Consider the following 24,766-nt stretch of genomic DNA (forward strand, 5'->3'; position numbering starts at 1 on the left):
GCTGAGAGAGGCAAAGAGAAATTTATTCAATAATTACTCGAAGATGCTAATTACTTCAAAATTACAATCATTTAAGCATTCAGAGCCAAAGCATTACAACAAACAAACGTTAGAATCACACACACACAATTCAAGCTTAGTTCATTGTACCATAATACAAATACGCTCGCTTCAATTGAATCGCATCAAATAAAGCCATCAATACGCGGCCACAAAATTTTTGTCATTTTTCATCAACAGCAATCAGAATTTATCACTTCAAAAATAGAGACCATCCAGGCATTAAAACTTAAAAGAACCGCTGCATCAAACTATCTCGGCAAGCGAGTTTATCAGGATTTTGGCCACTAGATGGATTCCTATTTTTTCCGCAGAGAATTTTGAATTAAATTTTTTTTAGTAAAAGCAGATATAATCTCTCCAAAAGATTTGTCTTTAGATGAACTCTTTTCCTCAATTCAAGAAATGTATAGCTTGCATTACTATTCCAATGTAATATTTGACATAACGCCAAATATTGCATAAAGCCAAAATTCCAAACGGAATCCCCTACTTTTTATACATTTTTGAGAATAATAAATAAGCTTTATAAACATTAACGGAGTCAAAAACCCGATTCACATCAGTCATTTTTGCTCAAAAGAAGCGCCAAAAAAAGCAAACAAAAGAAATCAAACAGCCATTTCCATTTTGATAGCCGGGTGAGGATCGTACCCTTTCAATTCAAAATGAGCGTAAGTGAAATCCTCAAGACGTTCAGCATCCTTCACAATATGAATAGTCGGCGCATCTTTGGGCTGTCTCTCTAACTGCGTTTTCAAGGGCTCCACGTGATTAAGGTAAACGTGGGTGTCACCCATCGTGTGAACAAAGTCTCCCGGTTTCAATTTAGTCACGTGGGCAATCATGATAGTGAGGAGAGCGTAGCTGGCAATGTTAAAAGGCACACCTAAATTGACACAGGTACTTTGGTGGGGGGGGGGGGGGGGGAATGAATCACACAGCAAATGTTTTGCCCAGTTATCTTGATATATATAAACTGAGTGCACAATTGATTGACATTTATGACTCATCAACGAATTGAATTCTTATCGTAAAAGGCTGTAAGCAAAGTAACTTCATCGTAAGAAGTTGAAGAATTTCCCTAGTGACAGCAAGGACAACCAAGTTCACTCAATAAAAAAGGCTTGGCTGCATGGGGCCCTTACGGCCTGAATGATGCGCAGGGGTGGGATTTGGGGGGGGGGGGCTGAAGTGAGGTGGGGCTGATGGGTTGTTGTGGGGTGTTTGGTGGGGGGGGGGGGGGGGGGGGGGGGGGGGGGTCAACTTCTAAACTTCTAAGAGCTACCCTTCACAGTATAATAATATCCCTGACGTTGCGCAGAAAGACTTCCTACTAATTACATACTTCCTACCAAAATACAAAACACTTCAAAATTGAGACAAAACCGTGAAAATCGGATTATTATGTGTACAATTTTAAAAAACAAAAATGCCTCACTTCACAAAGAAGCGTTCAATGCATGAAATATCAACGGGACGATGTCAATGAATACACTGATTTTTAGAAAAAAAATTCAGCTCAAGGACGCAATAATAAAAAAAAAGTCTAACAGACAAATTGAGCAATATATTCCGATTTTGCACTATGAATATTAATGCAGCATCGATCAAAAGTTCAAAAATCTCACCCAAATGGACGAGAAAACGGCTTAAAACGCTCATCTATATGTGCCATTCTCTCAAAAAGCGAAAGTTATTCACTGAACGCAGCAAATGATCACAAAATTTTTCTCGCTGATATACACTTAGTTCACACATCAAGTTTACTCACTTTCGCTTTAAAGTCAAAAGCTCTTTGAACAAATAAAACTTCCGGTTCAAAATCTCGAGTCGTAAAATCCAAGAGACGGCCAATAATAGCTATTGCGACGCGGCTATTAATCACAGATATTACACAGTGACCCAGAGGTAAATAGTGACCAATGATAAAGAGTGACTCAGAAATTTTTTTAAAAGACCTATCAAAAGTACGAAACGCAAGACTGTTTCAGATAAAAGTGATAATACTAGTTCACCAAAAACAACTGTGACCATGTGAGCTATCTGAGAAAAGACAAACTATATGCTTCACTGAAAATTGCATGAAAAGAATACAGCCGATCAACTTTTTCTGGACCGACGGTTTTTTTATTCTTCGATATATGCCGACAATGTCATGGATTCTATTATTAGATCTAATGAAAGCTCTTAAAACGCTCTCTATGTTCGTTAAAACGTGCTGTATAGTAAAATCACAAGAAGCACGCTACATGCACATGATAGATGATTTTATTTATAAAAACAGAGCACAAACAATATTGAAACTGAATATTCACTCTCTATCCTAGAAAGAAACAATACATATGTCAACACTCTCCACTTCGTATTGATCAAATCAAATCCGAGGTGTTAACACAATATTTTGAACTGCTTTAATGATAATAAAGCAACCGATTGGAAACGAAAAGTAATCGCCCAAAAATTGGTCAAACTCTTAAGAACCATTAATTTATGTCTCCAGTTTCGGTGAATCGATTACTTCGACACTAGTAAGGCGTCAGGCTCTGAGAGAGCAGCTCGTCCACTTAATGCCCTCCAGGCTTAACCTGTTCACCCCGTTTGTGAGGAAAAAAAGTCAAATGGTCCAGACGAAAAATCGATTTAGCGAAATCGCTCCGGACGAAAAATCGGTTCAGCGAAAAATCAGTTCAGCGAATTTTTTTGCAATAGAACTAAAATTTGCAGGGCGGTAAAGCTTACACATCCATATAGCAGCACACCATATTGGATGATTGGTTTAATATTTGATGAATAAAACTGGAGAAAGACAAATTTTCGTACATAATGCCTTAATTTTGACTATTCCGCACTACATTGCTAACTTCTTCTTCACTTCCTCAATTTGCTCTGTGAATTTCATTTTTTAAATCCAAACACACTCCGAGATACTTGCAGCTTTCTGACTCCGGTATATTAAAAAATTTAATTTAAATAAGGAAAACCTATTGGCATTAGAGGCACTGTTTCCTATTTTATTCATTTTACAACTTTTTTCAGGACTCAAAGACAGCTTGTTGGCGTTGAGCCATTTCTCTACATTGACCAAATCCTTTTGCATTGATTCAAAATCACTATTGTCTGCTGTTAAGTTGGTATCATCTGCGAAGAGAAAAGTTCCGAAGACTTGTCATGCGTCTGGAAGGTCAATTATGTATATCAAAAAAGTAGTTGGCCAAGAATCGAGCCTTGTGGAACACCACAGTTTAACTTCAGCCAGCTGTAGTTGCAATAATTGACCGAAATACATTGCTGTCTTTCCGATAAACAATCACTAATCCATCTGAGGCAAACTCCTCTTATACCATATAGTTCAAGCTTATATAATAGGATTTGGTGGTTTATCGTGTCAAAAGCCTTTGTTAAGTCAATAAAAAATGTGGCTACCGGACAATTGCGGTTCTCACGAACTGTTTCTGTCCATTTTGCAATGGCATCAATAGTTCTATGTTTTTTTCGAAAAACAAATTGATTAGGATGGAAGTTTCAAAGTAAGCATAAATTCGATTATACATAACGCTTTTAACAACTTTACTCCACTCAATGAGAATCAAAATTGGTTGGTAGTTATTTATCTTGTCTTTCACCCCTGCCTTGTGCAGAGGTACAATTTAAGCTTGTTTTAGGATACTTGAAAATTTACCGTCTTTAAAAGATTTATTTACGAGATGCACAAGATGCTCGTAAATTAGGAATCTTGTTTTCTTAATCAAAATCGTACTAACATGATCAATTCCCGAAGACCATTTTTCTGTGAGACCCTCAACTATTTGCAAGATTTCTTTGCCTATTTGTTTCCTAAAGCCATATACTCTGCAAATTATTACCCTGAGGACTAACAAAAACCTCAGTTCCTTTGCAACATCTAGATTATCATCAATTCTTCCACCATCTTGTATTAGGTAAGGAACTTTAGAATTTTTGATAGTATCTCCCTTAGACTCATTTAAAAATTCATACCTGTTTTGAGTCTCCGATGCATTTTGAGAACTTTTGCTCATGGTACATTTCTTTTCGGCTTTGTTTGTCTTCTCCACTTTAGTTCGTAGTGCTTTAAATTTCTCTAACTTTCTGTTGTTCTGACGTTCCATTTTGCATGACTTGTGTGATTGGTTTCTTTTGAAAATCAAATTTTTCTAATTTTTATCAAACCAATTAGGTTTTCTATTGTATTCCCGCTTGACCTCCGATAAGGTAAGAACAGGTACTTCTTTAAAAGTAAATCCGTCAAAAGCACAGTTTATACTTTCCGTTTCCTGGTACCTTGTTACAGCTAGTGATTTAGAAAGCTTTTCAAAAAAAGAAGACATTCCATTCAACGATTTTCAAAACTGGTGTCACCAAAACCAGTTTCTGACGAACAATTGCTATTCTTCATTACAAAAGTTTTCCGAATAATCAAATTTTTACGAAAGTGATCCAAACAAGTCGGTGTATTTCGGCAGATGCGAGTTGGCTCACGATAACATAATTGAAAAACATTCGAGTGGATGGTCAAATAGATATGATGAAGCAATCAGATTTTTATCTAGCACATTGCTGTTGTAGTCCCCATAAACAATTATTCTGTCAAAACTACATTGATGTTTTCCAGTGTGTCATCGAGCTCAAAAAGGAAATTCTGGTTAATTCTGGGGGCATTATAAACAACTAAGAGCAATCTTTAGGTCTCCGAATTTCAAGTGAACCAAAAAGACTTTCATTCAATTTGCAGTCCAGCTCTTCAGCCAAGTTCACCTCATCACTTCTTCGGATCATATCTTTCTTCAAATTCTTCATTTTGACAAGCAAGTAGTGTAATTTGTAACTTTGAATAAATTCGGATCATCACTAACTGTTAGCCAAGATTCTGTTAAATATGTGACGGAAGGCGGAGACTCAAAACAAGATATCAGTGCCTCTAATTCTTCATGATGTTTTTTAATGGATCTAGTATTTAAGTGTAAAATTGTGAAGTGATTTGATGATCTAATTTTGGTCGCTTGATTTAATCTATTGGGTGAACTTTTATGTTCCAGACTCTTCACACCAGTCTTCGATCCGAAACGGCTGTTCCTCAATATCAGCAAGAATTGTCTCTTTCGCAGTCGGCGAATCACTTATGAGAACCATAACAAAATCTAGCAGTTCTCCTGCTTTTTAGTTCTTCCATTAGATTGATATAGTTGCTGTTTTCCAAATTGTCACGTATACGCTTTAGGGAACGCATTTTAGTCGATAAAGGTGTACCAGGCGCAAACTTTGGTTGTTTTGTTAACCTTGGAGCAGGGTTTCGTAAATAATTTCAATGACTTCCATCGAACCCGCTGTTGTGGTGTATCCTAGGCTTTGCTTTTGTTGAAGACTCTTTGGATAATTGAATTTGTGTTCAATTTCAATAGCGACGGGATGCAATTTAATAATAGCTTGATTGGAATTCAGTTCAAGATATCGTTTCATCCCATCTGACTCGATCTGGACGAGTGGTACCGAATTTTTAGTAGTCACTTTCAATTGTTTTGCTTGAGCCTCCTTTTTCAATGACTTGTCGTACTTGCTCAATCCCTCGAGAATAAAAACCGGTTTTTCATTATTTGGATTCCTATAATTCCGTAGCAAACCCTTCCTGGTCCAATCTTTCCTTTGGTCGAAATAGACAACTTCGCGATAACTGGTGATGGATTGAATGGCGATCCTCTGCCTAACAGATGGCACGCTTTTAAATCGCGCTGTTCAATTTTGACATTCAACACATTTTGGATAAGATCAATAACAACTGAGAGGTAGGATACATTTGAACTAAACGGTAGATTGCGAAAAATTAGACAATCTTTCGATTGATGTCTTTCGATTTGATTAACTTTATTCTTCATCTGTACCACCTCAGATTGCAATTCGGCAATTCGTGTATTTTTTGCAAAATTTTCTTCGACTTTCCTTGGCAATTTTTTCATCAGATCTCCCATGCCTCGTTGGCTCATCTCTAGAACTATTTAATAAGTTTATCACAACAATTAGGCTAAAAAGTGAGAAAATTTTGGTGCACATTTAATTTGATTTTTAATATAGTAAACTGCCGGCTTCTGAAATCAGCTGCTTGTGAATGAAAATTGTGAATGAGAAAGCGATATAAATTATGCAGATATGAAACAGCCAGGGGTGATAAAATTCACTGGAAAATTCGAAACCCTCCAAACAATGTGCATGAAAGACGCATAACTACAATAATTGCTTCAAACTTCGAGAGCAATTAAAAGCACTTGGGGGACTTCACCGACTGGTATTGCTTTGTATCCACTACCTCATAGCAAGGCCACAATAAATTACTAGCTTTGAAAGCTGGCAAAATTGGATGAATATTGATGCCGAAAAAACGCAATTGTCTCCAATAAGGGCTTCGCTGTACTCCGTTCCGCGGCCCTTAAAAAGTGCATTTAAGTAAGCATCTTTAGGGTAGCATTGTGCGTTCTGTAAAAAAAATGGACCTGATAGTTCCAACCATCGCCTCCGGGATAGCAGTCAGCCTTCTTAACCACTAGGCTACAACCACGTTGTTACTTTACCGCTAACAATCACTTTTATTTTAGCAACAAACTTTCAGAACAAGAGCAAATGAGATCACTAAAAATGAAGAAGTGAAGCTTGAACAAGAAGTCCCAGAATGTTCTAGAACAAAAGCGCAAAAATTGTCAAGACCAGCAATAATTGCTTCAAACTTCGTCCGAGAGTTGTGGCTTTAATTTGTAGTATCACGTGACAATTGATGTTTAAAACCAACACCTCTCTTACAGGGCTGCAAATACAGATCATTACCACGAACTCCATCAAAAATCCGAGACTCACTAGTTGCCACACCACTAACCTAATCCCAAATCAGCAGATCTCTGGTACAACTGGCAGCTCAGTTCTCCATTGGCGACATAGAACTGCACAAAACAATGGCAAGGAGGCAACGCCATCCTTGGAACATCAGGGGGATTCCAAGCACACATTATAATTCTCCTTGAATCCGGATTCTTCTTTATCTGGTTGATAACTTCATTCAGCTGGTCAACACCTTGATTAGTATAATCATCATACATAGTTTTGTATTCTGCGCCAAAATGGCGCCACTGGAACCCGTAAACAGGGCCTAAGTCGCCTTCCTCTCGCTCAGTCAAACCTTGGGCATCCAAAAATTCTCTGGAAGCATTCGCATCCCAAATTCTGACATTCTTTTCCTGCAGTTCTTTAGCGTTGGTCGAACCACGGATAAACCAGAACAACTCTTCAGCGATTCCCCGAATAAAAACTTTCTTGGTTGTCAAAAGTGGAAACTTGTTATTTCTCAGATCGTATCGACATTGGGATCCGAATATGGACAAAGTTCCAACTCCAGTTCTGTCTGACTTCTTGTTGCCTTTTTGTATGACACGACGGACTAAGTTAATATACTGCATCTCATCACATTCGTCATTCTCACTGTACGAGTTTTTATGCTGTTCAATATTTCCGTTCACGTCTCCCTGTTCGCCCACTATTCCAGCAACCATCATTAAAACAAAATCTGAAATGCAGATGAATGACAAGCTGTTGTCATTTCACATATATAGATGGATAACAGATGAGCTCAGAGATTATCGCTTACACAGATGTGTTTTATCGGTCAAGGAACGTCACTCGAAAAATCATTGAGTTCTCGTTTAAATCTTATCTCAGCGTTTTTTAAATCCCCCCACTAATGTGTTTTCTCGGTAGTCAGACGAGAACGTTCTACGGTAGGGCATAAACTCTAAACCGCAGAACTTCTCTTTCTGCAGCAAAGAAGAACTCAAGAAGAATTAAGAGCAAAGTTCACCAAGTCTCAAAGCGTTCAACTATCAGGCTTATTATTTCTGGGCAGACATTTAGTATCTAAGCCTCCAACGACAAACAACATTGTAATGCAATAACTTGCAATAACATTGTAATGCATATATCAGTGATCATCAGCAAGAAAAAATCCAGCAGCAAAAGTAATAGACTCGAAGTAACTGTTACCGAATCAAGAAAGTCCTGTAAAGAAGTAGTAGCTCACTCAATCAAAAACAATAATTGATAAGCTTAAATATATTCAGACAATTAATTTAAAACAAGCATTCCAAATTTCATTCAGCTGCAGATTGTGATGAAGATAGTCTCTGCTTCAGGATAGAAATCATTTCACTTCGTGCAATTCTCTCCTGAAACATCAGAAGACGATTAAAAGTTTCTCAATAATTCGTTGACCTACATAAGACCGCGCATATAAAGCATACTTTATGCGAAAACAGTTTCAGTACTATTCGCCCATCCGGTTGTTTCATACAGTTTTACCAATTGTTGTCAACAAAATATCGCTCATGAGCTCAGCAGATTTAAAATCTGAATCCAAGAGATTTACATTCCCAGCAAATCAAGTAGTCACACGTGAAAATAGATGTCTAGTTGGTCAGCCGAAAAAAATGGCATTATAAATATAACACTTCTAATGCAAACTAGCATTCAGCAACGTAAGCATAGATAACTCAAAGCAATGCTGAGTAATGCCCAGTAATCACCCGGCTTCACCCCCGATTTCATATTCGTTTTCGACGGTTTAACTTGTTTGAATGATGGAATGGTGAAACCATATGGTGAAATCGAAATTAATTCACGCAAAATCTTGCGGGAACGGAGTTAAAAATGGCAATTCGGCGTACACCAAAAAGACGTGAAGCGCAAAAAAACTGAAATAATATTGGAATTTGAAACCATTGCTTTGGGGATATAAGATGATAGAAGACAGTTTTTCCTTATTTTGAAAGGAAAAGGAATTAAACTAACAGGGAAAAATGTCTATAATAGAGTAAATAATAGAGTAAATTATAAGTTGAAAAAATTAAAATGAAACAATTTGAAAATCCATAATCAAACAATTTGAAAATCAAGTCTATAATAGAGTAAATTATAAGTTGAAAAAACAATAATGACACAATTTGAAAATCAAACATAAGAGTTGAAAGTCTCTAATAGCACTTAATACCCTCTCGGCGCTACCTGTTTATCCCATTTTTGAGGACGAAAACTCAAATGGGTCAGAGGAAAAATCGTTCAAGCGAAAAAGCGCATGAAAAAGAGCAACAGGACTAATATAATTGCTACCAACTTCGTTTGAGAGCAAACATTTTTTCAGAGAACTTTCTGACCCTCGCGGCCTAACTTTTCCGTTAAATTTCAACAGGTCAGAACATAGCATCGTAGATCTGCAGTCTCAAAAAGATAAAAACAGAAGAAACTTCCCTTTTTATTTAACGCTGAGATGTTATATTTTGATTTTAAGATCCTGTATGACTTTTGCTGCTCCTATTAACTGCTCTCAAATAAACCTCAATTAGAGTGCCACACAACAAGTTGACCATATCTCCTTGAATTAACTAAGCCGCCAGATTGCCGGAATAGCTCCGAAAGAATAGACCTGCGTGCCATATAATAGAGATAGAAACTGATACAGATCTAAATCGAAAAAAAAATCGACGCCGCTCAAAAAACTGGGTAAAAAACATTCAGCGATAAATTAATAAAGCCTGTTAAAATTCATTCCGCAGAAGCCTCCTATTAGGAACCTTAACTGCACAAATGAGTTCCTTTGACCTTAAACAAATTCAAACTAAACTCAAGTTTTAAAGTGCAAAAGTCATTTTATTGAGTGAGGTAAGTCACGAATGATCAAAATCTAATCACGCAAAAAACTTAAGAACTTTTGCTAAAGCGAGTGAGAAATGACGTCACGCGCGCAAATGCCGTTAGTGAGAGGACGAAGTAATGCAGAAAATTTGACTTTTTCAGCTTTGCTGTGTGAACAAATGTAAAACGAAAAAAAGCGTCAGACGACGAAACAAAAAAACCAAGAGCACCGCAATATAACTTCGCTCAGCTTACAGCTTCGCAGCTATAAAAATAGAGAACAAAAATTTTTAAACGTCGGACAACTTAGTATCGAACGACAGGTGCGGCAACTTAATGCAGAGGTGGGCATTAGCCAGGATAACTTTTTTATGGGTGCAAAAAATTCGTACCAGGGAGTGTTTCGAACATGCCAGCTTTGGAGTCGGAGACAAAACATTAACCACTCGGCTATCACTGTCTTACGATTGCTGATCTTTCAAAGAATTTGGTTTTAGCAAGAATTAAACTCTGAAACATAACCGACTAAACGTCGGAAGAATTGCTATCGAACGACTAGTGGCAGCTCTAATCAATTGCAGCCTGCTTCAGTCGAGGGGGGGAGGGAGCCTAAATCGGACTAAGAAGTTCAATAGTGGGCTTCAAATAACCACATTTGCGGTTAACATCTACCACTATTAGGATTTAAAGTAAAAAATGGAACCAGTTTTGGCGCACTTTTCATTTGACTTCTTATTAAATTGCCACCATTTGAATTCAGCTGCTTGAAATTGTGATTGAGAGAATTTTATATCACGCGAAACGCAAAAAGTCGAGGGCGTAAAAGTCACTCGAAAAGTCAAAATCGTCAAGCGAAAATTTTGCATAAAAAAGACACACACGTTTACAATAATTGCTATGAACTTCGTTCAAGAGCAATTAATCAGAACAATTGAAGTCATGCGAAAATCAAAAACTCGGGCGTGAAAAAGTCACTCGAGAAGTGAAATCGAAAAATTTGCTCGTACAAAACAGTCGAGCAAAAACATTGCATAAGACACACGTTATCAATAATTGCTTCAACCTTTGTTCGAGAGCAATAAAAAAGTAAAAACGTTCAATTTGAGTGAGGTCACTCACGAGTTAACAAGAAATTAATCACACGAATGGCTCAAAAAGCTCGCTCTACGTTGGCGAGCACGCAATTCTGTCGAAAACGCGTTGTAGGATCAATGAAATCTATCCTGCAGATTGTCGGAAAGTAGCCGCCGTTGACGCGCTTGATGCAAATCGGAATTGAAACAGAAAGAAACTATACCTGAAACTATACCAAATTCAGCTCCTAAACTGAAAACTAATAAGCTTAATACCAATGTCAGCTAGCAAACACTAATGATCTTTGATAACCTAATTCTTAATGACTTAATGACCGGGCTTTATCGGTTTATCCGGTCTATTTTGATTTTGACTTTGACAGTATTCGCCACATTGCGAAAAATTTGTTCGAAAGGTAAAGCGAAAAAAGGAGAGCGCCTGAATATTAGCCGTTGAGAGGCTGACGGCGGCTATTAACAAACAAGAGCTGAAGTGCTCCTGACGTCAAAGATTTTGACAAAATAAAACATAGCCTGAACAATTGAAGCGAATCGTAGAGTCAGATCTTTCCATACAAAAATGCAGCCGAAGCAACTATCTTTTGTCTTAAAACAATTAATCCACAACATGATTACCTACGACAATTTAGTAAACATTAAACCACTATCATGTGTAAAATCTCAGATTGCTATCATTGAAGAAAGCAAGCATTTAACCGCCGTCGACGACGTCATTCGGAAACGATAAAAAACCCCGTCCTAAATTTTGAGACGCAATATTGAAAGAAAAACCTAAAAGGAGTTTTCGAACAGCAAAAGTTTGTATTATCGAGAGATACCTGGTATCGTTGAAAAAAAAGCGAAATGTTTTAAGATGGACAAAACGGATTAACTCGGAAAACTAACCAGGCAAAAAATTGTCACGAAAAAACAGGTCTCAATAATTTAACTCTGTAAACAAGTCCGACGCCCAAAACATTGTAAAAGCATAAGGCAGATAACATTCTTGGAAATTGAACTGATTTTCGAAAAATAATAAAAATTAGATTTCAAGAAAACGATAAGTTGCATCACAACACTTCGAAAAATGCATCTCTCTGGTTGTATCTTTGCTAAAATGCGTTTAAAATGTTCCAAAAGTTGAGTTTATAAAGAGAAAGACAGGAAACAGGCCTAAAAGCAAAAAAATGTTCATTACCAAAACATAGTGCCAAGAAGTGCTCCAGAATATAAAAATTAGCCTTTCAAGTCACAAATATCAGTCAAAATTAAAATGACATTATTTCCAACAATTTCCAAGAGCTGTAGTAAATTAAGTGAAATCAACTGTTAACAAAATTGAACTTAGAAAATAGCTAAGCTAAGCTATGGCGGAGCAAAAAACTATAGCTTATGGCAACAATTCAGCATAGTTAATAGTGAGAAAAAAGTGACAAATGCTAGAATATGGAGGCTACCGACACATTGTATGCAAAAAGTAACAAAGGCATCGTAATTTTGAAAAAAAGGAATCATAAAATAATTAATAATTTTGAAAGATGAAAATCGAGAAGAAAAAATTAGATAAACAGTAGAAAAAGAACTATCATTCATTATCAAGCATCAGAAGTTCAGTAAAAATCAAACGAGTCAGACGAAAAACCACAAAAAAGACCACAGGACTAATATAATTCCTACAAACTTCCTTTGAGAGCAATTAAAAACCTCTAGAATTGGATCGCAACATGTACAATTTTATAACGCGAAAACACATTACGCCGAAAACCGACAATCAGTGCCTGAATTATAATAGCTATGTCGCCATATAGACTGAATACAAAAGCTCAGCTCAAAGATCCGAAAGCTTCCTTAGCTTAGCAAAAGTAGTTCACATAATGACTCAATGAGAGTTTTAGGTTAAAGTGCCAACTGATAAAATAGAAACCTCGGTAAAAAAAAGAACCTCCAAGAAAACCAATACTCCTCTTGTGGTCGTAGAGAACTAAGAGAAGGCCAATAATAGCCCCTTGCTACCGCATTTCGGCAATGAATCAGTTACTAAACAGGGCAAGGGCTCAAACCGATGAGAATATTTACCTCCACGCGTGTTTCAATGTTGCGCAGTGTGACACAGTCGTCAGTGATCTCGCTCTCTCCAATGATGACAGCCCAGGGAATCCTGTTCTCCTCCGCATACTGAAGCTGGTCCAGCATACGAGGGTTGATCTTGTACGAAAACTCGGTCTGAAAAACATACGTTTGTATGGATTGTGATTTAGATAGGCAATAGATAGGCCTGAGCGATGACTTCAATACAAAAGAGTTGGTTGGGACTGAAATCACAATCTCGGACATACCCGAAACAAGCCAACAAACGTCGGACAACTTGCTCTCGAATGACAGGCGGGTCAATTTAATTCAGAGGGGCTGTAGACTAGATAATTTGTTATGGATGCAAAAAATTCTGAACAAGGAGGCGTTTCAACCCCCGCACTCCGGCGTCAAATCACTAAGTCAAGCGCGAAAAAGTCACTCAAGAAGTAAAATCGAAAGACTGCTCCAAAGAAATGGTCGAAAAAAAATTCTCCATAATAAGCATAGCCAGTGGCATCCCGGAAGCGACTCAAAGCGTCCAGCAATATAATCTCTATAGATTGAGGTGGGGGAGGAGGCTGTTGTGTTAGCGGTGGTAGTTAGATGGGGGAGGTAGCTAGGTGAGTGGGTGTATGTGGTGGTGGTGGTGGAGGGGGGGGGGGGGGTTGAGAGTAGCCAGGAGCGGGGCTGGGAGTAGGCTGGGGTGGGCGCAGGTAGGAGTTCGGGTTGTCATTTGAATAGGACTGTTATGAGAAAAAAAACTCAGAATGACCTGTCGACCTTGAACTTTACCAGCAGCGCCTAATTACCATGTATTAGCAACTAAGTCACTGTTCTCATTCAGCACGCATAATTAAGAAATCAATGGCAAAAAAGTCAATCGCAAAAAGAAATCAATAGTACAAAAAGTTGCATTGCATTAAAAAAAAGATCAACGGCAATAAAAGTATACACCAGACCAACGACTGGAGAACTACTCTCCCACACATGCGGCAGGGTTAATATAAACTGCGGTGGACGGGATGTAAAAAATTTGGCGGCTAAAAAATAAATGCCTCACTATTTGTTTGAGAGCATCTGAACATGCGGCTCTACATTTGTAGTGTTCCAGTAACTAAAAATAGGCAATTTTGTAAAACAAACGACTACAGTCGGACGAATTGCTCCAAAATGACCGGCAAGAGGTTGGAATTACATGTGGCTAGCTCTGGTTAATGAAGCCCCAGTTGCAATGGGTAGGTGGCGGGGAGGGAGAAGTAGTGGATGTGGCAGAAAAAGGTTGTAAAGGCCACGCCGATTAAAATTCAAAATAAAATCTGCTTAAGAAGTACAAATTCGTTCAAACATAACCGACTAACGTCGGGCCAACGAGAGTGGTTGGGGTCTTAAGGTGGGGGGGGGAGCTGAGCCGTCGAGATTGCTGGGTTAGAGATGAAATGAGATGGGGTTGGGCGAGAGAGGATGGATTAGCAGGGGAGAGATGAGTGGGCAAGTGCGGGGGTGAACGGAGTCAGGAGGGTTCAAACCAAAAAATTGCCCTTAACCTCAGGCTTTTATTTCTTCTCAGCAGCTTCCAAGAATTTAAATTCAGACTATTGGAGCTCTAAGCGATATGCTCAGCGCCTTCATGCCCTCCGGCTTTACCTTTATCTCGTTTCTTAAGAAAAAAAGTCACAGGAGTCTGACGAAAAATCTATCAATCGAAGAATCGCACAAAAAGACGAATACAATTGCTACAAACTTCGTTTGAGAGCAATTGAACACTATTACTTCAAAAGTACTGGGAAATAATCAGGCTTCAAAATTACAGCCATTTTTGCTTCAATTCGGATTATCAACTCGAAAATCAGTTCGACAAACTTAAAAAGAGGAAATATGACTACTCCTTACCGTCTTAATAATAATAATAAAAGTACAATTGGTGGCAGGACTGGAGCGAAGCAATTCAAAAGAACTGCTAAAATTTTCGAGCAACAGTTTAATCATCTCTTTTTTCCCCAAAATCAATAGTTTTCTGGCATACGTTTCTGGCAAACTTAAATTCATCTGTTCATGCTTCAATTAACCTACAAGCTTTTAGAAATGATATACCCCAGGGGCAATGAATTACCTCAGGGCTTTCCAAGTGTTCTCAAGATGAATCAAGTTTAATCACACATTGTCATCAAGAATTAGACAAGATTTGCACAATCTAGCCATTACATTTCATTTTCTGATCAAGATTTAAATAAATCAAAATCAAAATCTTAACGCGTGAATCAAGTTTTCATCAAAGCGCAAACAATTCACAATTATATAATCTGAGTTACTGGTAATTCAACACTTATAATTTCTGTGAACCATTACAGAGTATCATTTGACATTCAATTGAAGTTTACACAATTTTTTCAACATTAACGGCCGTTGAAAATAGCACCGAGGCCGCAAATCTACCGAATCAGATTAGTTTGTAAGAGAATACAACACACCCCCACCTCTCAGCATAAAATACCATCACTCTACCAACTCCGTATAGCGGTTGAAAGGTTAGCGATTAAATGCTATAATAATCTAGTGCTTACATAATATTTGTACAATTTGTCATTGCTATCTAAACTCTTCGGTTTTCATACTCAATATTATCAAACCAATATTTTTCTTTCTGCTCAATAACGAGACCAATAAATTTGATTGTAAAAATGAACAAAAGACTTGTGTCATAGATCGTTAATTTGAACCAAATGACCTCAAGTCGGCAAAATTGTATTTAGTCAATAGAGGCATAAACAAATTAATTGTCAAATCAAAGGCGGCAAACAGAACGAGCATGTGCCACCAGCCACAAACAATAAATTACACGCCACATTCGTTCAGCTTCCAGACTTCTCACACAACAGAGAACAGCGGTGAAAAAGTTTTAGTAGTTTAACACATCAGTGTAACATAAAAGTAAGAGAATCCAAATCTGAAAGCTATATTAATAATAACACACTAAAACACTATCAGCATGCTCTATAAAGTAGCCAAACGTTTTTTGAATGGCCAATGTCTCTCTTTGAGTTTAATCACATAATTTCTTGCTAAATTCAATAATGAAAATGGTTAAAAACGATAGAAAACACTATTTATAAAAACTTAAGACACCTGTTCAAATAGTGATTGCAGAATGAACTACTGTCCACAGATTTATCACGACTTGCTGTCAAACAACAATCTGCTATAAAGTCTAAATCTCCCACCTCATCACAGTAAAATGTCAATAGGAATGCTTTCAGTGAGATCATTTTATAACACAAGATTAAAATTAAAATAATCAACTTCGGTGCACCATCAGACTTTCATAAATTGCAACCATAAAAGTGCTTGAAAATCTAAAAGAGAACAAAAATTCAGCGTTTGAGAGCAATTAAACGTAATTGACTAGCGGCGGATACACTCCTTTGAAAAATTTTGCGCTCTGGCTTAAGCTAAATGAGGATAACTTCACTGCATAGGCTAGGGGAGAGGAGAAGGGACAAAAACATAACATAACCGACTAACGTCCAGCGAATTGCTCTCAAACGACCGGTGAGCCGTTGGCTTCGTCAGTAGCTAGCCACGGTTTAGTGAGGCTAGCTTTAGCTTGATTCAACTCCGCAACTTAAAGTTTTCTAGCCTAGTTAGTAAATAAATAAAAAAAAAACTAGTATTTTAAAAATTTGCAAAACATTGCAAAATTTAGGAAAAGGCTCCAGATTTTGCAGTGAAAATGGTCGAAACTAATTTTTGTCTCTGGAGTTATCTCAGGTAACCCATCTGCAAGACATGAAAGCTTCGTTGGCCAGTAATGATTGTTAATTTCAGAAAAGGACAAAACATTCGAAAATTTTGAAAACAATAGCAAATTTTAACAAAGTCTTGCTAAAACTCACGATATTGAAATCTTCAAAACAATTTCATTGTCTCAAGAGAATATCCATTATCCTTATTTCAAGATTCAAACAGTTTCACTGGCTCATGTAGATCCATAAACTTGGAACATGATAATTTTGCGAAAATTTGAAAAAAAAAAATTTTATCAAAAAATTTCTAAAGCTGGAGTCATCAATATATTGATAACCATTCCATTAACTCCAGATAATTTGCACCAGCTTATCATCGAACCTCGGAGGATGTCCCTGGGGACATTCTCATAAAAAAATTCTGGGGACATTCTCATAGAAAATTTTCATAAAAATGCTAAAATCTTAAAAAACATTCCATTAAATCTAGAAACTATACAGTAACCTATTAACACACCTCTCTAGAGGATGTTCCTGTGGCTTCTTGAAGCAGGATAAAAATAAAAATGGCAAAAAAATTCAAAAAACTTGAAAAAACTAGAAACCTATTATCAAACCGCAGAGGAGGTCGCACCAGGGTGCTGATGAGGGACAACATTAGGGTGGGGGCAACAAGGCGTTGGGGGGTGGTGGGGCAAAATTGGGAGGGGTAAACAGTAGAGGGTTGGGAGAGGGGGATGTCTTCAACCTCTAAGAACCGACCTTCATACCATAAGTCTAAGTATGAGTCTCCAAAACAGTTTGAGCTGAAGCAGAGCTGAAAGGCTCTAAGAGCACTTAATGCCCACCGGGCGCTACCTGTTTATCCCGTTTTTGAGGATGAAAAGTCAAAAGCGTCAGACGAAAAATTGGTAAAGCAAAAAATTACATAAAAAAGACCGACAGGACTAATATAATTGCTACAAACTTCGTTTGAGAGCAATTAATCATGGACAGGTGGTAAAAAATGCGCCAAAAACTCGTTGAATTGCTGATTACGAGGCAGTTGTTGCAGCTTTTTCAGGCATAGTTGTTGGGTCTAGTTGGGTGAGGGGGTAGGTTAGATAGGTTGGGTTTGAAAACTTATATGGGATCAAAAATTCTCGAAAGGACCATTTCACCTTGAATGTTATTATCAGATCTTAGTTACAATACATTACAAATTAAGCTGCTTTTAAAGTCTATTGTTGGAAAACAGAAGTCAACAACGTTCTAAAAACAGAAGTCAATGTTTGAAAACAAAAGTCAAATTCGAAGTCATGACTTCAGCTGAAAAAGACCTGTGGAATCTCAAAACTCATCTTCGAGTCGAAAAAAGACACACGTTTACAATAATTGCTTCTCATTTGAGAGTAATTAATAATGGCTTCAACTTTTGATGAACAGCAAAGCTAAACAAAATCGACTACCGTCCAAAGAAATGTTTTCGAATGAGTAGCAAGAACTTTATTCTATTGCAGCCAGCACATGTCGGGGAGGGGACCAAGAGTTCATTTGGTTGCTACAAATGGAAATTATATTCTATTAACATTTTTAGTAGGAGCAATGACACTAATTTCGGTGCACTTATTTGTTGTTTTTTGAAACATGTAAATTAATCAGAATATAACCCTAAGGTTAGATATCTACATGTTTTAAATTGTTGAATAAATCAGCATTGTTATCAATATAATAATCTTCAAATTGTGGCTGTTCGTTCTCATAGGTAAAAATAGGATTTGAAGGCTGCTATTTGTTTATAAACGGGTACTTTCTTGTGTTGATTGAGCAAAAACTCTGTTAAAACATTTTTAAAGCAAGTTTTACTATTAAAAGTTCTTATTGAGGAGGGCAATTTGTTCCATTTTTGAACGCTTTTCAAGATTAAAGATTTGTTACTTCGTTTTCTTGTTTTATAATAATTTGATTTGTTCTCTTGTTCTGTCTAGCGTTATAGCGACTAGTAAACATTTTAAAATTTTCGGATGTTTCCCAGTGTCTTATAACTGTTTGTAGCTTCATTAGGCTAACTTTTGAGATAAACAATTCGGCTGGCAGGATACGATCCTTAATGAGAAGATCAACAGAGTGGTCAAATTTTTGTCGAAAACGACAAACTTTTATTATTAGCAGTAGACTGCTTCCAATTGAATTCAGCTTTTATAAATGTGACACAAAATGCCTTTCTCTGAGGATGGTCTAAGCAGCACTGAAAATCAGGAGTTCAAGAAGATTTAAGATTAAAAAATCAAGGGCGAAAATTAAAACGGTCAAGCAAAAATGGTGCATAAAAAAGAGAACTTTACAATAATGGCTTTGAACTTCGTAACAGAGCAATTAAAAACAAAACCTCGCGTCGAAGGAACTGCTCGCAAATGACTTTCCGGGGTTGGTTTAATGTACTAGCTAGCTCAAACTTGTGTGTGGTAGAGGGGGTGCTATAAACCGGCGAAACTCTGAGTTCATCGGCGATATTTGTCATTTATTTTTCGAAAAAAATCAATGAGTAGTTTTGATATATCTATCAGTCACTCTAGGGACCATTGCTTTTTAATTTTCTGAACTTCATTTAATTTTTAATCTTTTGAACTTCCTTTAATTGCCATTTCAACTTAATTTCATTCAAATTTTACCTTTTTAGGACGTGTCTGATTTTGATCTGAAAAAAAGCAGCCAAACAGCTGACGAAAGCCACACGGATCAAAATAGAAGCTAAATGGCCGAAAGTGACCATTTTAAACCTGGAAAACTTCTTGAAAGAAATGAAGACGCCATAGTTGATTGAATCAAACAATAAAAAGCAACCTTTGACTACCAAAATAAATTGACAATAATAAATTGACAAACAAAACGATGATCCAAAATTAACATCTTGGAAAACTAACGCTCCCCACAGACAATTTAAATTGCCACAAAAACGAGACTATCATTTTTTCAAAAAAAAACATTGAAGAGAAAAATACGTTACAATCGAAAATTTAATTTTTGAACTTGGCTAACTTTAATGCCTGCACTCCATAATTCATTGCATAATCTGAGTCTGTGCAGGTGGAACTTCTTCTGCGCACTTGCCACAATCACCTCAGTCTCAATGGTGCGCAGTTTGAGCTGTCCTGCCTGCTTAGATGCCTCGATCTCTCTCCTCTCTATAATGGCCAGCAGTCGCTCTATCCCTATGCTCACCCCAACACAAGGCACCTAAAAATTATCAAAATGTAACATTACTCAGTAAAATATGCCCCAAATTAGAAATATGCCACAGATTTTACACATCAGTTGCCACCGGAATTGCCTTCGCACTCGACGAACAAAACCATTATTACCGACAGACAGTCTATGTAAATTGTCATAAAAAGGAAGACTGAGTTTTGGTTAAAATTGAGGGGCACTTAGGATACTCTTGACGTTAGAATAACACAATCACTATATTTTCATGGTTTAAAAGCTATTCAGCACGCTGCATTTTCTATGGCAGAAAAATGGATGTCATATAAATCCTATATCTTAAACGCGTGAGCCCTAAAATTGGAGAAAATTTTTGCATGTTTAAGGGACCTCTCGAAGCGCTTGTTTAAGAGCCGCATTGATCAGCATAGGTGGATGAGAACCGAACCTGGGACAAAAGACTGTTAGTCAGGTGCAGTTACCACGAGGCTAAGAGGGCTTGAATGTATGCTCGCCCAGAGGACTTTTTGATTTTTGTTTGATCTCAAATGCTCTCAATCTGAAATATGTTTATTGATACTATAAAAGCGATTGTGAGAAACGGTGGTATGAGTCGTTATAGCGCAGTTGGTGAGATAGAGGACTGTTAATCTTAGTGTCTAGGGTTCGAACCCGTGTCGGTTACCCTTCCTTTTGTAGACATAAAAATTTCTAATCAGCACCATGCCGCCTGTTGTTCGAGAGCACTTCTTGTGACGCTGATTCGTTTTATATTCCTGTGTGTGTTTGGGGGAAGAAAAATGCTAATCCTATATATTGAACGCGTGAGCTCTAAAATTGGACAAAATTTTTGCATGTTTGAGGGGCCTCTCGAAACGCATGTTTAAGAGCCGCATTGAGAAGCATGGTTAAACGAACATATCGATACTTCAGTGACCTAAAAGGCTCAAGTAGATGGGCGACAACCCAACCTGGGACAACATTCTGTTAGTCAGGTGCAGTTACCACGAGGCTAAGAGGGCTTGAAATTATGCTCGCCCAGAGGGCGGATTTACTCTCCTGGGTACTAATTGTTTTTTAATTGCTCCCGAACTAAGTTTGAAGTTCTTATTGTAAATGTATGTTTTTAAGCAAAGTTTTAGCTGTACAGATTCTGCACTATTCTAGAACACTCTTAGCATTCAACTAAGATTTTGCGTGATCTCAAATGCTCTCAATCTGAAATATGTTTATTGACACGATAAAAGCGATTGTGAGAAACGGTGGTATGAGTCGTTATAGTGCAGTTGGTAAGTTGGAAGACTGCTAATTGAGCCCAATGGTCAACAGCTCTCCTATCGTAACATGTTTTAGGGGTCCTTAATCATGCAACCTAGCGTAAGAAATGGGTTTTGAGACGCGCTTTACCATCCTTTTTGAGCTCCTAGTATGCAAATTTTGCGTTGATTAAGCATGCGGTATAACAAAAACCAGAAAGTCACAAACGCCATTGTCCTGAAATTTGCTGTAGAAAGATCAAAAGACAAGTGCAATACACATAGATAGCTTAAGTTGTGAGACCTATGGCTGTTAAACGAGGGGCATAGGTTCGAGCCCGAGTTAGTGCGAAACAGAAACCTTTACTTCTTTTAAACCTTCTATTCGTGTAAATGATTTTCTGATTATGATTTTGCGGGCCTGCTATTACTGCTTCATTTCTTACACTGTTCTCCGTATCTGATCTTTGTTCAAGGTAGAAAATGGAGATGCTTTCCTCTTTTTGAGAAGTCATCATTAGTTTAACTAAAGCAATTGGATCACTTAAAAGTTAGGATTACTTTCAATAACTTCCACTTGCATTTAAAAAGCCGAAACGAGCTCAAATTTAGCTAAACAAAATCACGTAACCTAACAGTCAGAGAATTCAAAAAAGGAATAAATGATTCTAATGAAATCGCAACTGGGTTTGACTGTCTTTGAAAAAGGCAATCTGATGCGAATTATCTCTATAATTCAAGGGAACAAGTTGCTTGACAGAGGAAAGCAGAGCAGAACTAACAGGAAACAAAAAATCAGGACCAAAATCCACTTGTTTTTGTTTCGAATAGCTTTTATTTGAAAACCATCATTAAGTGATGATCGCGTTGGCAAAACTAGGATTGCTTAACAATTTGTCTAAACAAGTTGAAGGCGTTATTACCTTTTGGTTTTTGGAGTCAAACATTCCCACCAAATTGTCATACCTCCCACCACCAGCAATTGAACCCACATTAATGTTCTCTGTTTCCATTCCTTCTTCTCCCACCTCAGTTTTCTTGGATTTATCATCCCCTGATGCTTCTGTTCCATTAACTTGTGACACTGTGTTAGTTTGCGATTCTGTTGCTGATTGTTGCGCATCAGAAGATGTATTACCCAATAGAATAGCTTCATAAATGACACCTGTGTAGTAATCTAGTCCACGCGCCAGACTCATGTCAAACGAGACCTGCAATCAAATAACAGCTACCAGTAATTCAAGTCAACAAGTCGATATTTATAGCAACATTGTTTATCGATTACATCGTTTAGCCCACTCTAGGCTTCGTGAAGAATTATGATCAGTAGCAACCAAAATCTAATTTTAAGCAACGAAAAGTTTCTTGCAACTCCATATTTCTTCAGTTAAGACATCAGAAAAACTGAAGTAGTAAAGAGGTCAAAATGCGTACTCTGTCGGCAATACCAAGAACATCACAAAACTCCAGAATAGTTTGAATGTCCTTCAGACCAGCCACTGCATTCTTGTTAGCACTCAGTTGCTCATTAGCAAGTAATGTCTCAGCTAGCTCGTGGCCACCTAAACGAAGCATGATCAGGATAAGCACAATTTATCATATGAATATCATATGAATTTATCATATTCCCATATGAATCCTAAATTCTATTTCAAATTAACTATCAAACAATTGCCAGCAAAAAACAATTATACTCGAATTTTGAACAAAAAAAAACACTACACCACTTTCAAGAATGTATGAGCAGAGACGTTAAAAAATACATTCACAATACACTGACTTCAAATTTAACACGAACAACAATTCTGAAGTGCAGCCTGGACAAGTTCGAATGAATCCAGCAATGATCATCATCTAATTAAACAGAATGACAGGATTGCACGTGATGTATCACCGAATAAAAACCTAGAAAATGCTGCCCACCACAGCTTTTTGACGGATAACCAAAAATAATGTAAGAAACATAGCATTAAATACAAAACGTTTCCTCCACAGCAAAAAAAACAATCCAACCAAATTCAGATGAACTGCTCTCGACAACTGGCTGCGGTTCGACTTATTTGAAGCCTGTTTCGGTTTAAGGAGGAGGGGCCAGATAGTAACCCCGTAGGAAGTCAATAGAGCTTAATTTAGACCACAGTGGTGAGGTGAAGAAAAGTCGTGACTCTCAAAGTTTATCAAAAACAAAACAAACTAGGCTAATTTATAAGTAATTTATAAATAAGTAATTTATAAGTCCACGCTATTTTGAGTGGATTACATAGTTATTCACACGCATTTTCCTTAATAAGAGGATACAGGGATTACTATCAATACCAATAAGCATTAGAGATGGTAAATAAGACTATAAAGAACAAAGTTCAAGTAGCGGACATCTATGGGCTTTTAGGGTTTAACACGTTAACATTATTAATTTCGTTTTTCGATACTGACTCGATTCAATTAAAGTTGATTAGCCGAACAACTGCTGCTTAAAAATCCTTTGAGCAGTATGAGAGAAGACTGCAACTAGCCTAAAATTCATGAACTATGTCGAAAAAGCGAAATGAGGGAAATCGAAATAAATTTTTTGTTGACAAAACGTATTGGAACAAGTCCTGTGATACAATCTAACGAATTGAAATAAACTTAAAAATGAACTTAAACACTTCTTTACCTGGACAGCAGACCAGTTGAAAATCAGAATACGAAGAGGAAAAAAATCACAACTTTAGAGAACGAAAACTATTTTCAATCAAATTGATTCTTTTTTGGTATTAAAGGGTTGAATACCAAAGTTTCCAAATCAAAAAGCAAGAAGCCGAGAACAGAAACCTTGCACACTAAGAGAAACCTTGTTGTCGTGAAAGATAAAAGCAGAGGCAGGTCGAGCCATCAAAAATGTGAACAAACTGGAAATAAAAAAATAGTCTAAAGATTTTCTGAAGATTCTGGGTCCACAAATCTTCAGAATCAATATTGCAGTGCACAAACCTACTCAAAAATCCACCTACAAGCACAAAAGAGGTTTACCTGACCACTTCAACTTAAAAAACAATAAAAAAAATTCAAAAATCGAAAAACTGATAATTTATCTTACCTTTGTGATACTCTAAAACCAACCCATGCTTAGCAGAAAAGGAAAAAACAAGGAACCTATTTGCGGTTGAAAATGGTCCGAGATATAATAGACAAAAAAACAAAAAAGTTTCAAAATCTGAATTGGTAAAGCTCTTGAAACCAACATATATCAAAACCAATTTTGTGCCACCGAAATCTACTTTACGAGCAAGGAGCAAATTCTTAAAGTCGATATATTTTCAAAGTCAGTCTATATTTTTCTTCATGTTTTTGGATAGAGTATTTGGTGCTAGTGTTTTTCTGGCTGAGGCCTGCTTTCCTGACACCGAGTTCGTTGGGTTATGTGGTAGAGCAATATGTTTCCGAATGTAAGATCTGTAATGTGCGTCCGCGTTTACTAATCCATGAAACTTTGGAACTGTTGTTTTCCCGTCTCTACCATAACTGCTTTTTTACTTGTCGTCGATTGGGATTTGGTTTGCCTTTGGTGTTTCGCGTTTTTAATCCATGGACCTTTGGAACTGGTGTTTTTCCGTACCTACTAAAGCTGATGTTCTAATTGTTGTCGGACAGGATACGGTTGCCTTTAGCCATTTCGTCAATCAAAAAGTTTAGAACTATTTCTGAACATAAACCGACT

The 24,766-nt window shown here is 37.2% G+C and overlaps 2 protein-coding genes across 3 annotated transcripts in view; both read right to left on the bottom strand.

Moving 5' to 3' along the window:
- Nucleotides 1-2: 2 nt before the first annotated feature.
- LOC142344820 (thymidylate synthase-like) lies at nt 3-7,620 on the bottom strand. Its single transcript, XM_075396799.1, has 2 exons — nt 6,941-7,620; nt 3-949 (listed from the first exon to the last, which is right to left on the bottom strand). The coding sequence occupies exons 1-2, from the start codon at nt 7,611-7,613 to the stop codon at nt 672-674; spliced, it is 951 nt and encodes a 316-aa protein (XP_075252914.1). The 5' UTR covers nt 7,614-7,620; the 3' UTR covers nt 3-671.
- Nucleotides 7,621-8,148: 528 nt separating this feature from the next.
- The window catches only part of LOC142344822 (histidine--tRNA ligase, cytoplasmic-like), a 32,486-nt gene continuing 15,868 nt past the window's right edge, over nt 8,149-24,766 (bottom strand). For both annotated transcript variants that reach the window (XM_075396800.1, XM_075396801.1), the window contains exons 6-10: nt 22,501-22,628; nt 21,990-22,277; nt 19,646-19,843; nt 12,891-13,037; nt 8,149-8,279 (exon numbers count right to left, since the gene is read on the bottom strand). In XM_075396800.1, the coding sequence (XP_075252915.1) occupies nt 8,205-8,279; nt 12,891-13,037; nt 19,646-19,843; nt 21,990-22,277; nt 22,501-22,628 (836 nt within the window). In that variant the 3' untranslated portion in view covers nt 8,149-8,204. The remainder of the gene's footprint in view (nt 8,280-12,890; nt 13,038-19,645; nt 19,844-21,989; nt 22,278-22,500; nt 22,629-24,766) is intronic.

The sequence above is a fragment of the Convolutriloba macropyga genome, chromosome 8 (assembly GCF_964194025.1).
Source record: "Convolutriloba macropyga chromosome 8, txConMacr16.3, whole genome shotgun sequence".
Lineage (NCBI taxonomy): Eukaryota > Metazoa > Xenacoelomorpha > Acoela > Convolutidae > Convolutriloba > Convolutriloba macropyga.

What these genes read in the sequence shown, in the direction of transcription:
- LOC142344820 (XM_075396799.1), bottom strand. Translation starts at nt 7,613, where the DNA reads ATGATGGTTGCTGGAATAGTGGGCGAACAGGGAGACGTGAACGGAAAT. An exon ending in ATCTGCTGATTTGGGATTAG is followed by an intron (nt 950 to 6,940) that starts GTTAGTGGTGTG and finishes GTGTCAATTTAG; the next exon opens with GTGTGCCTTTTAACATTGCC.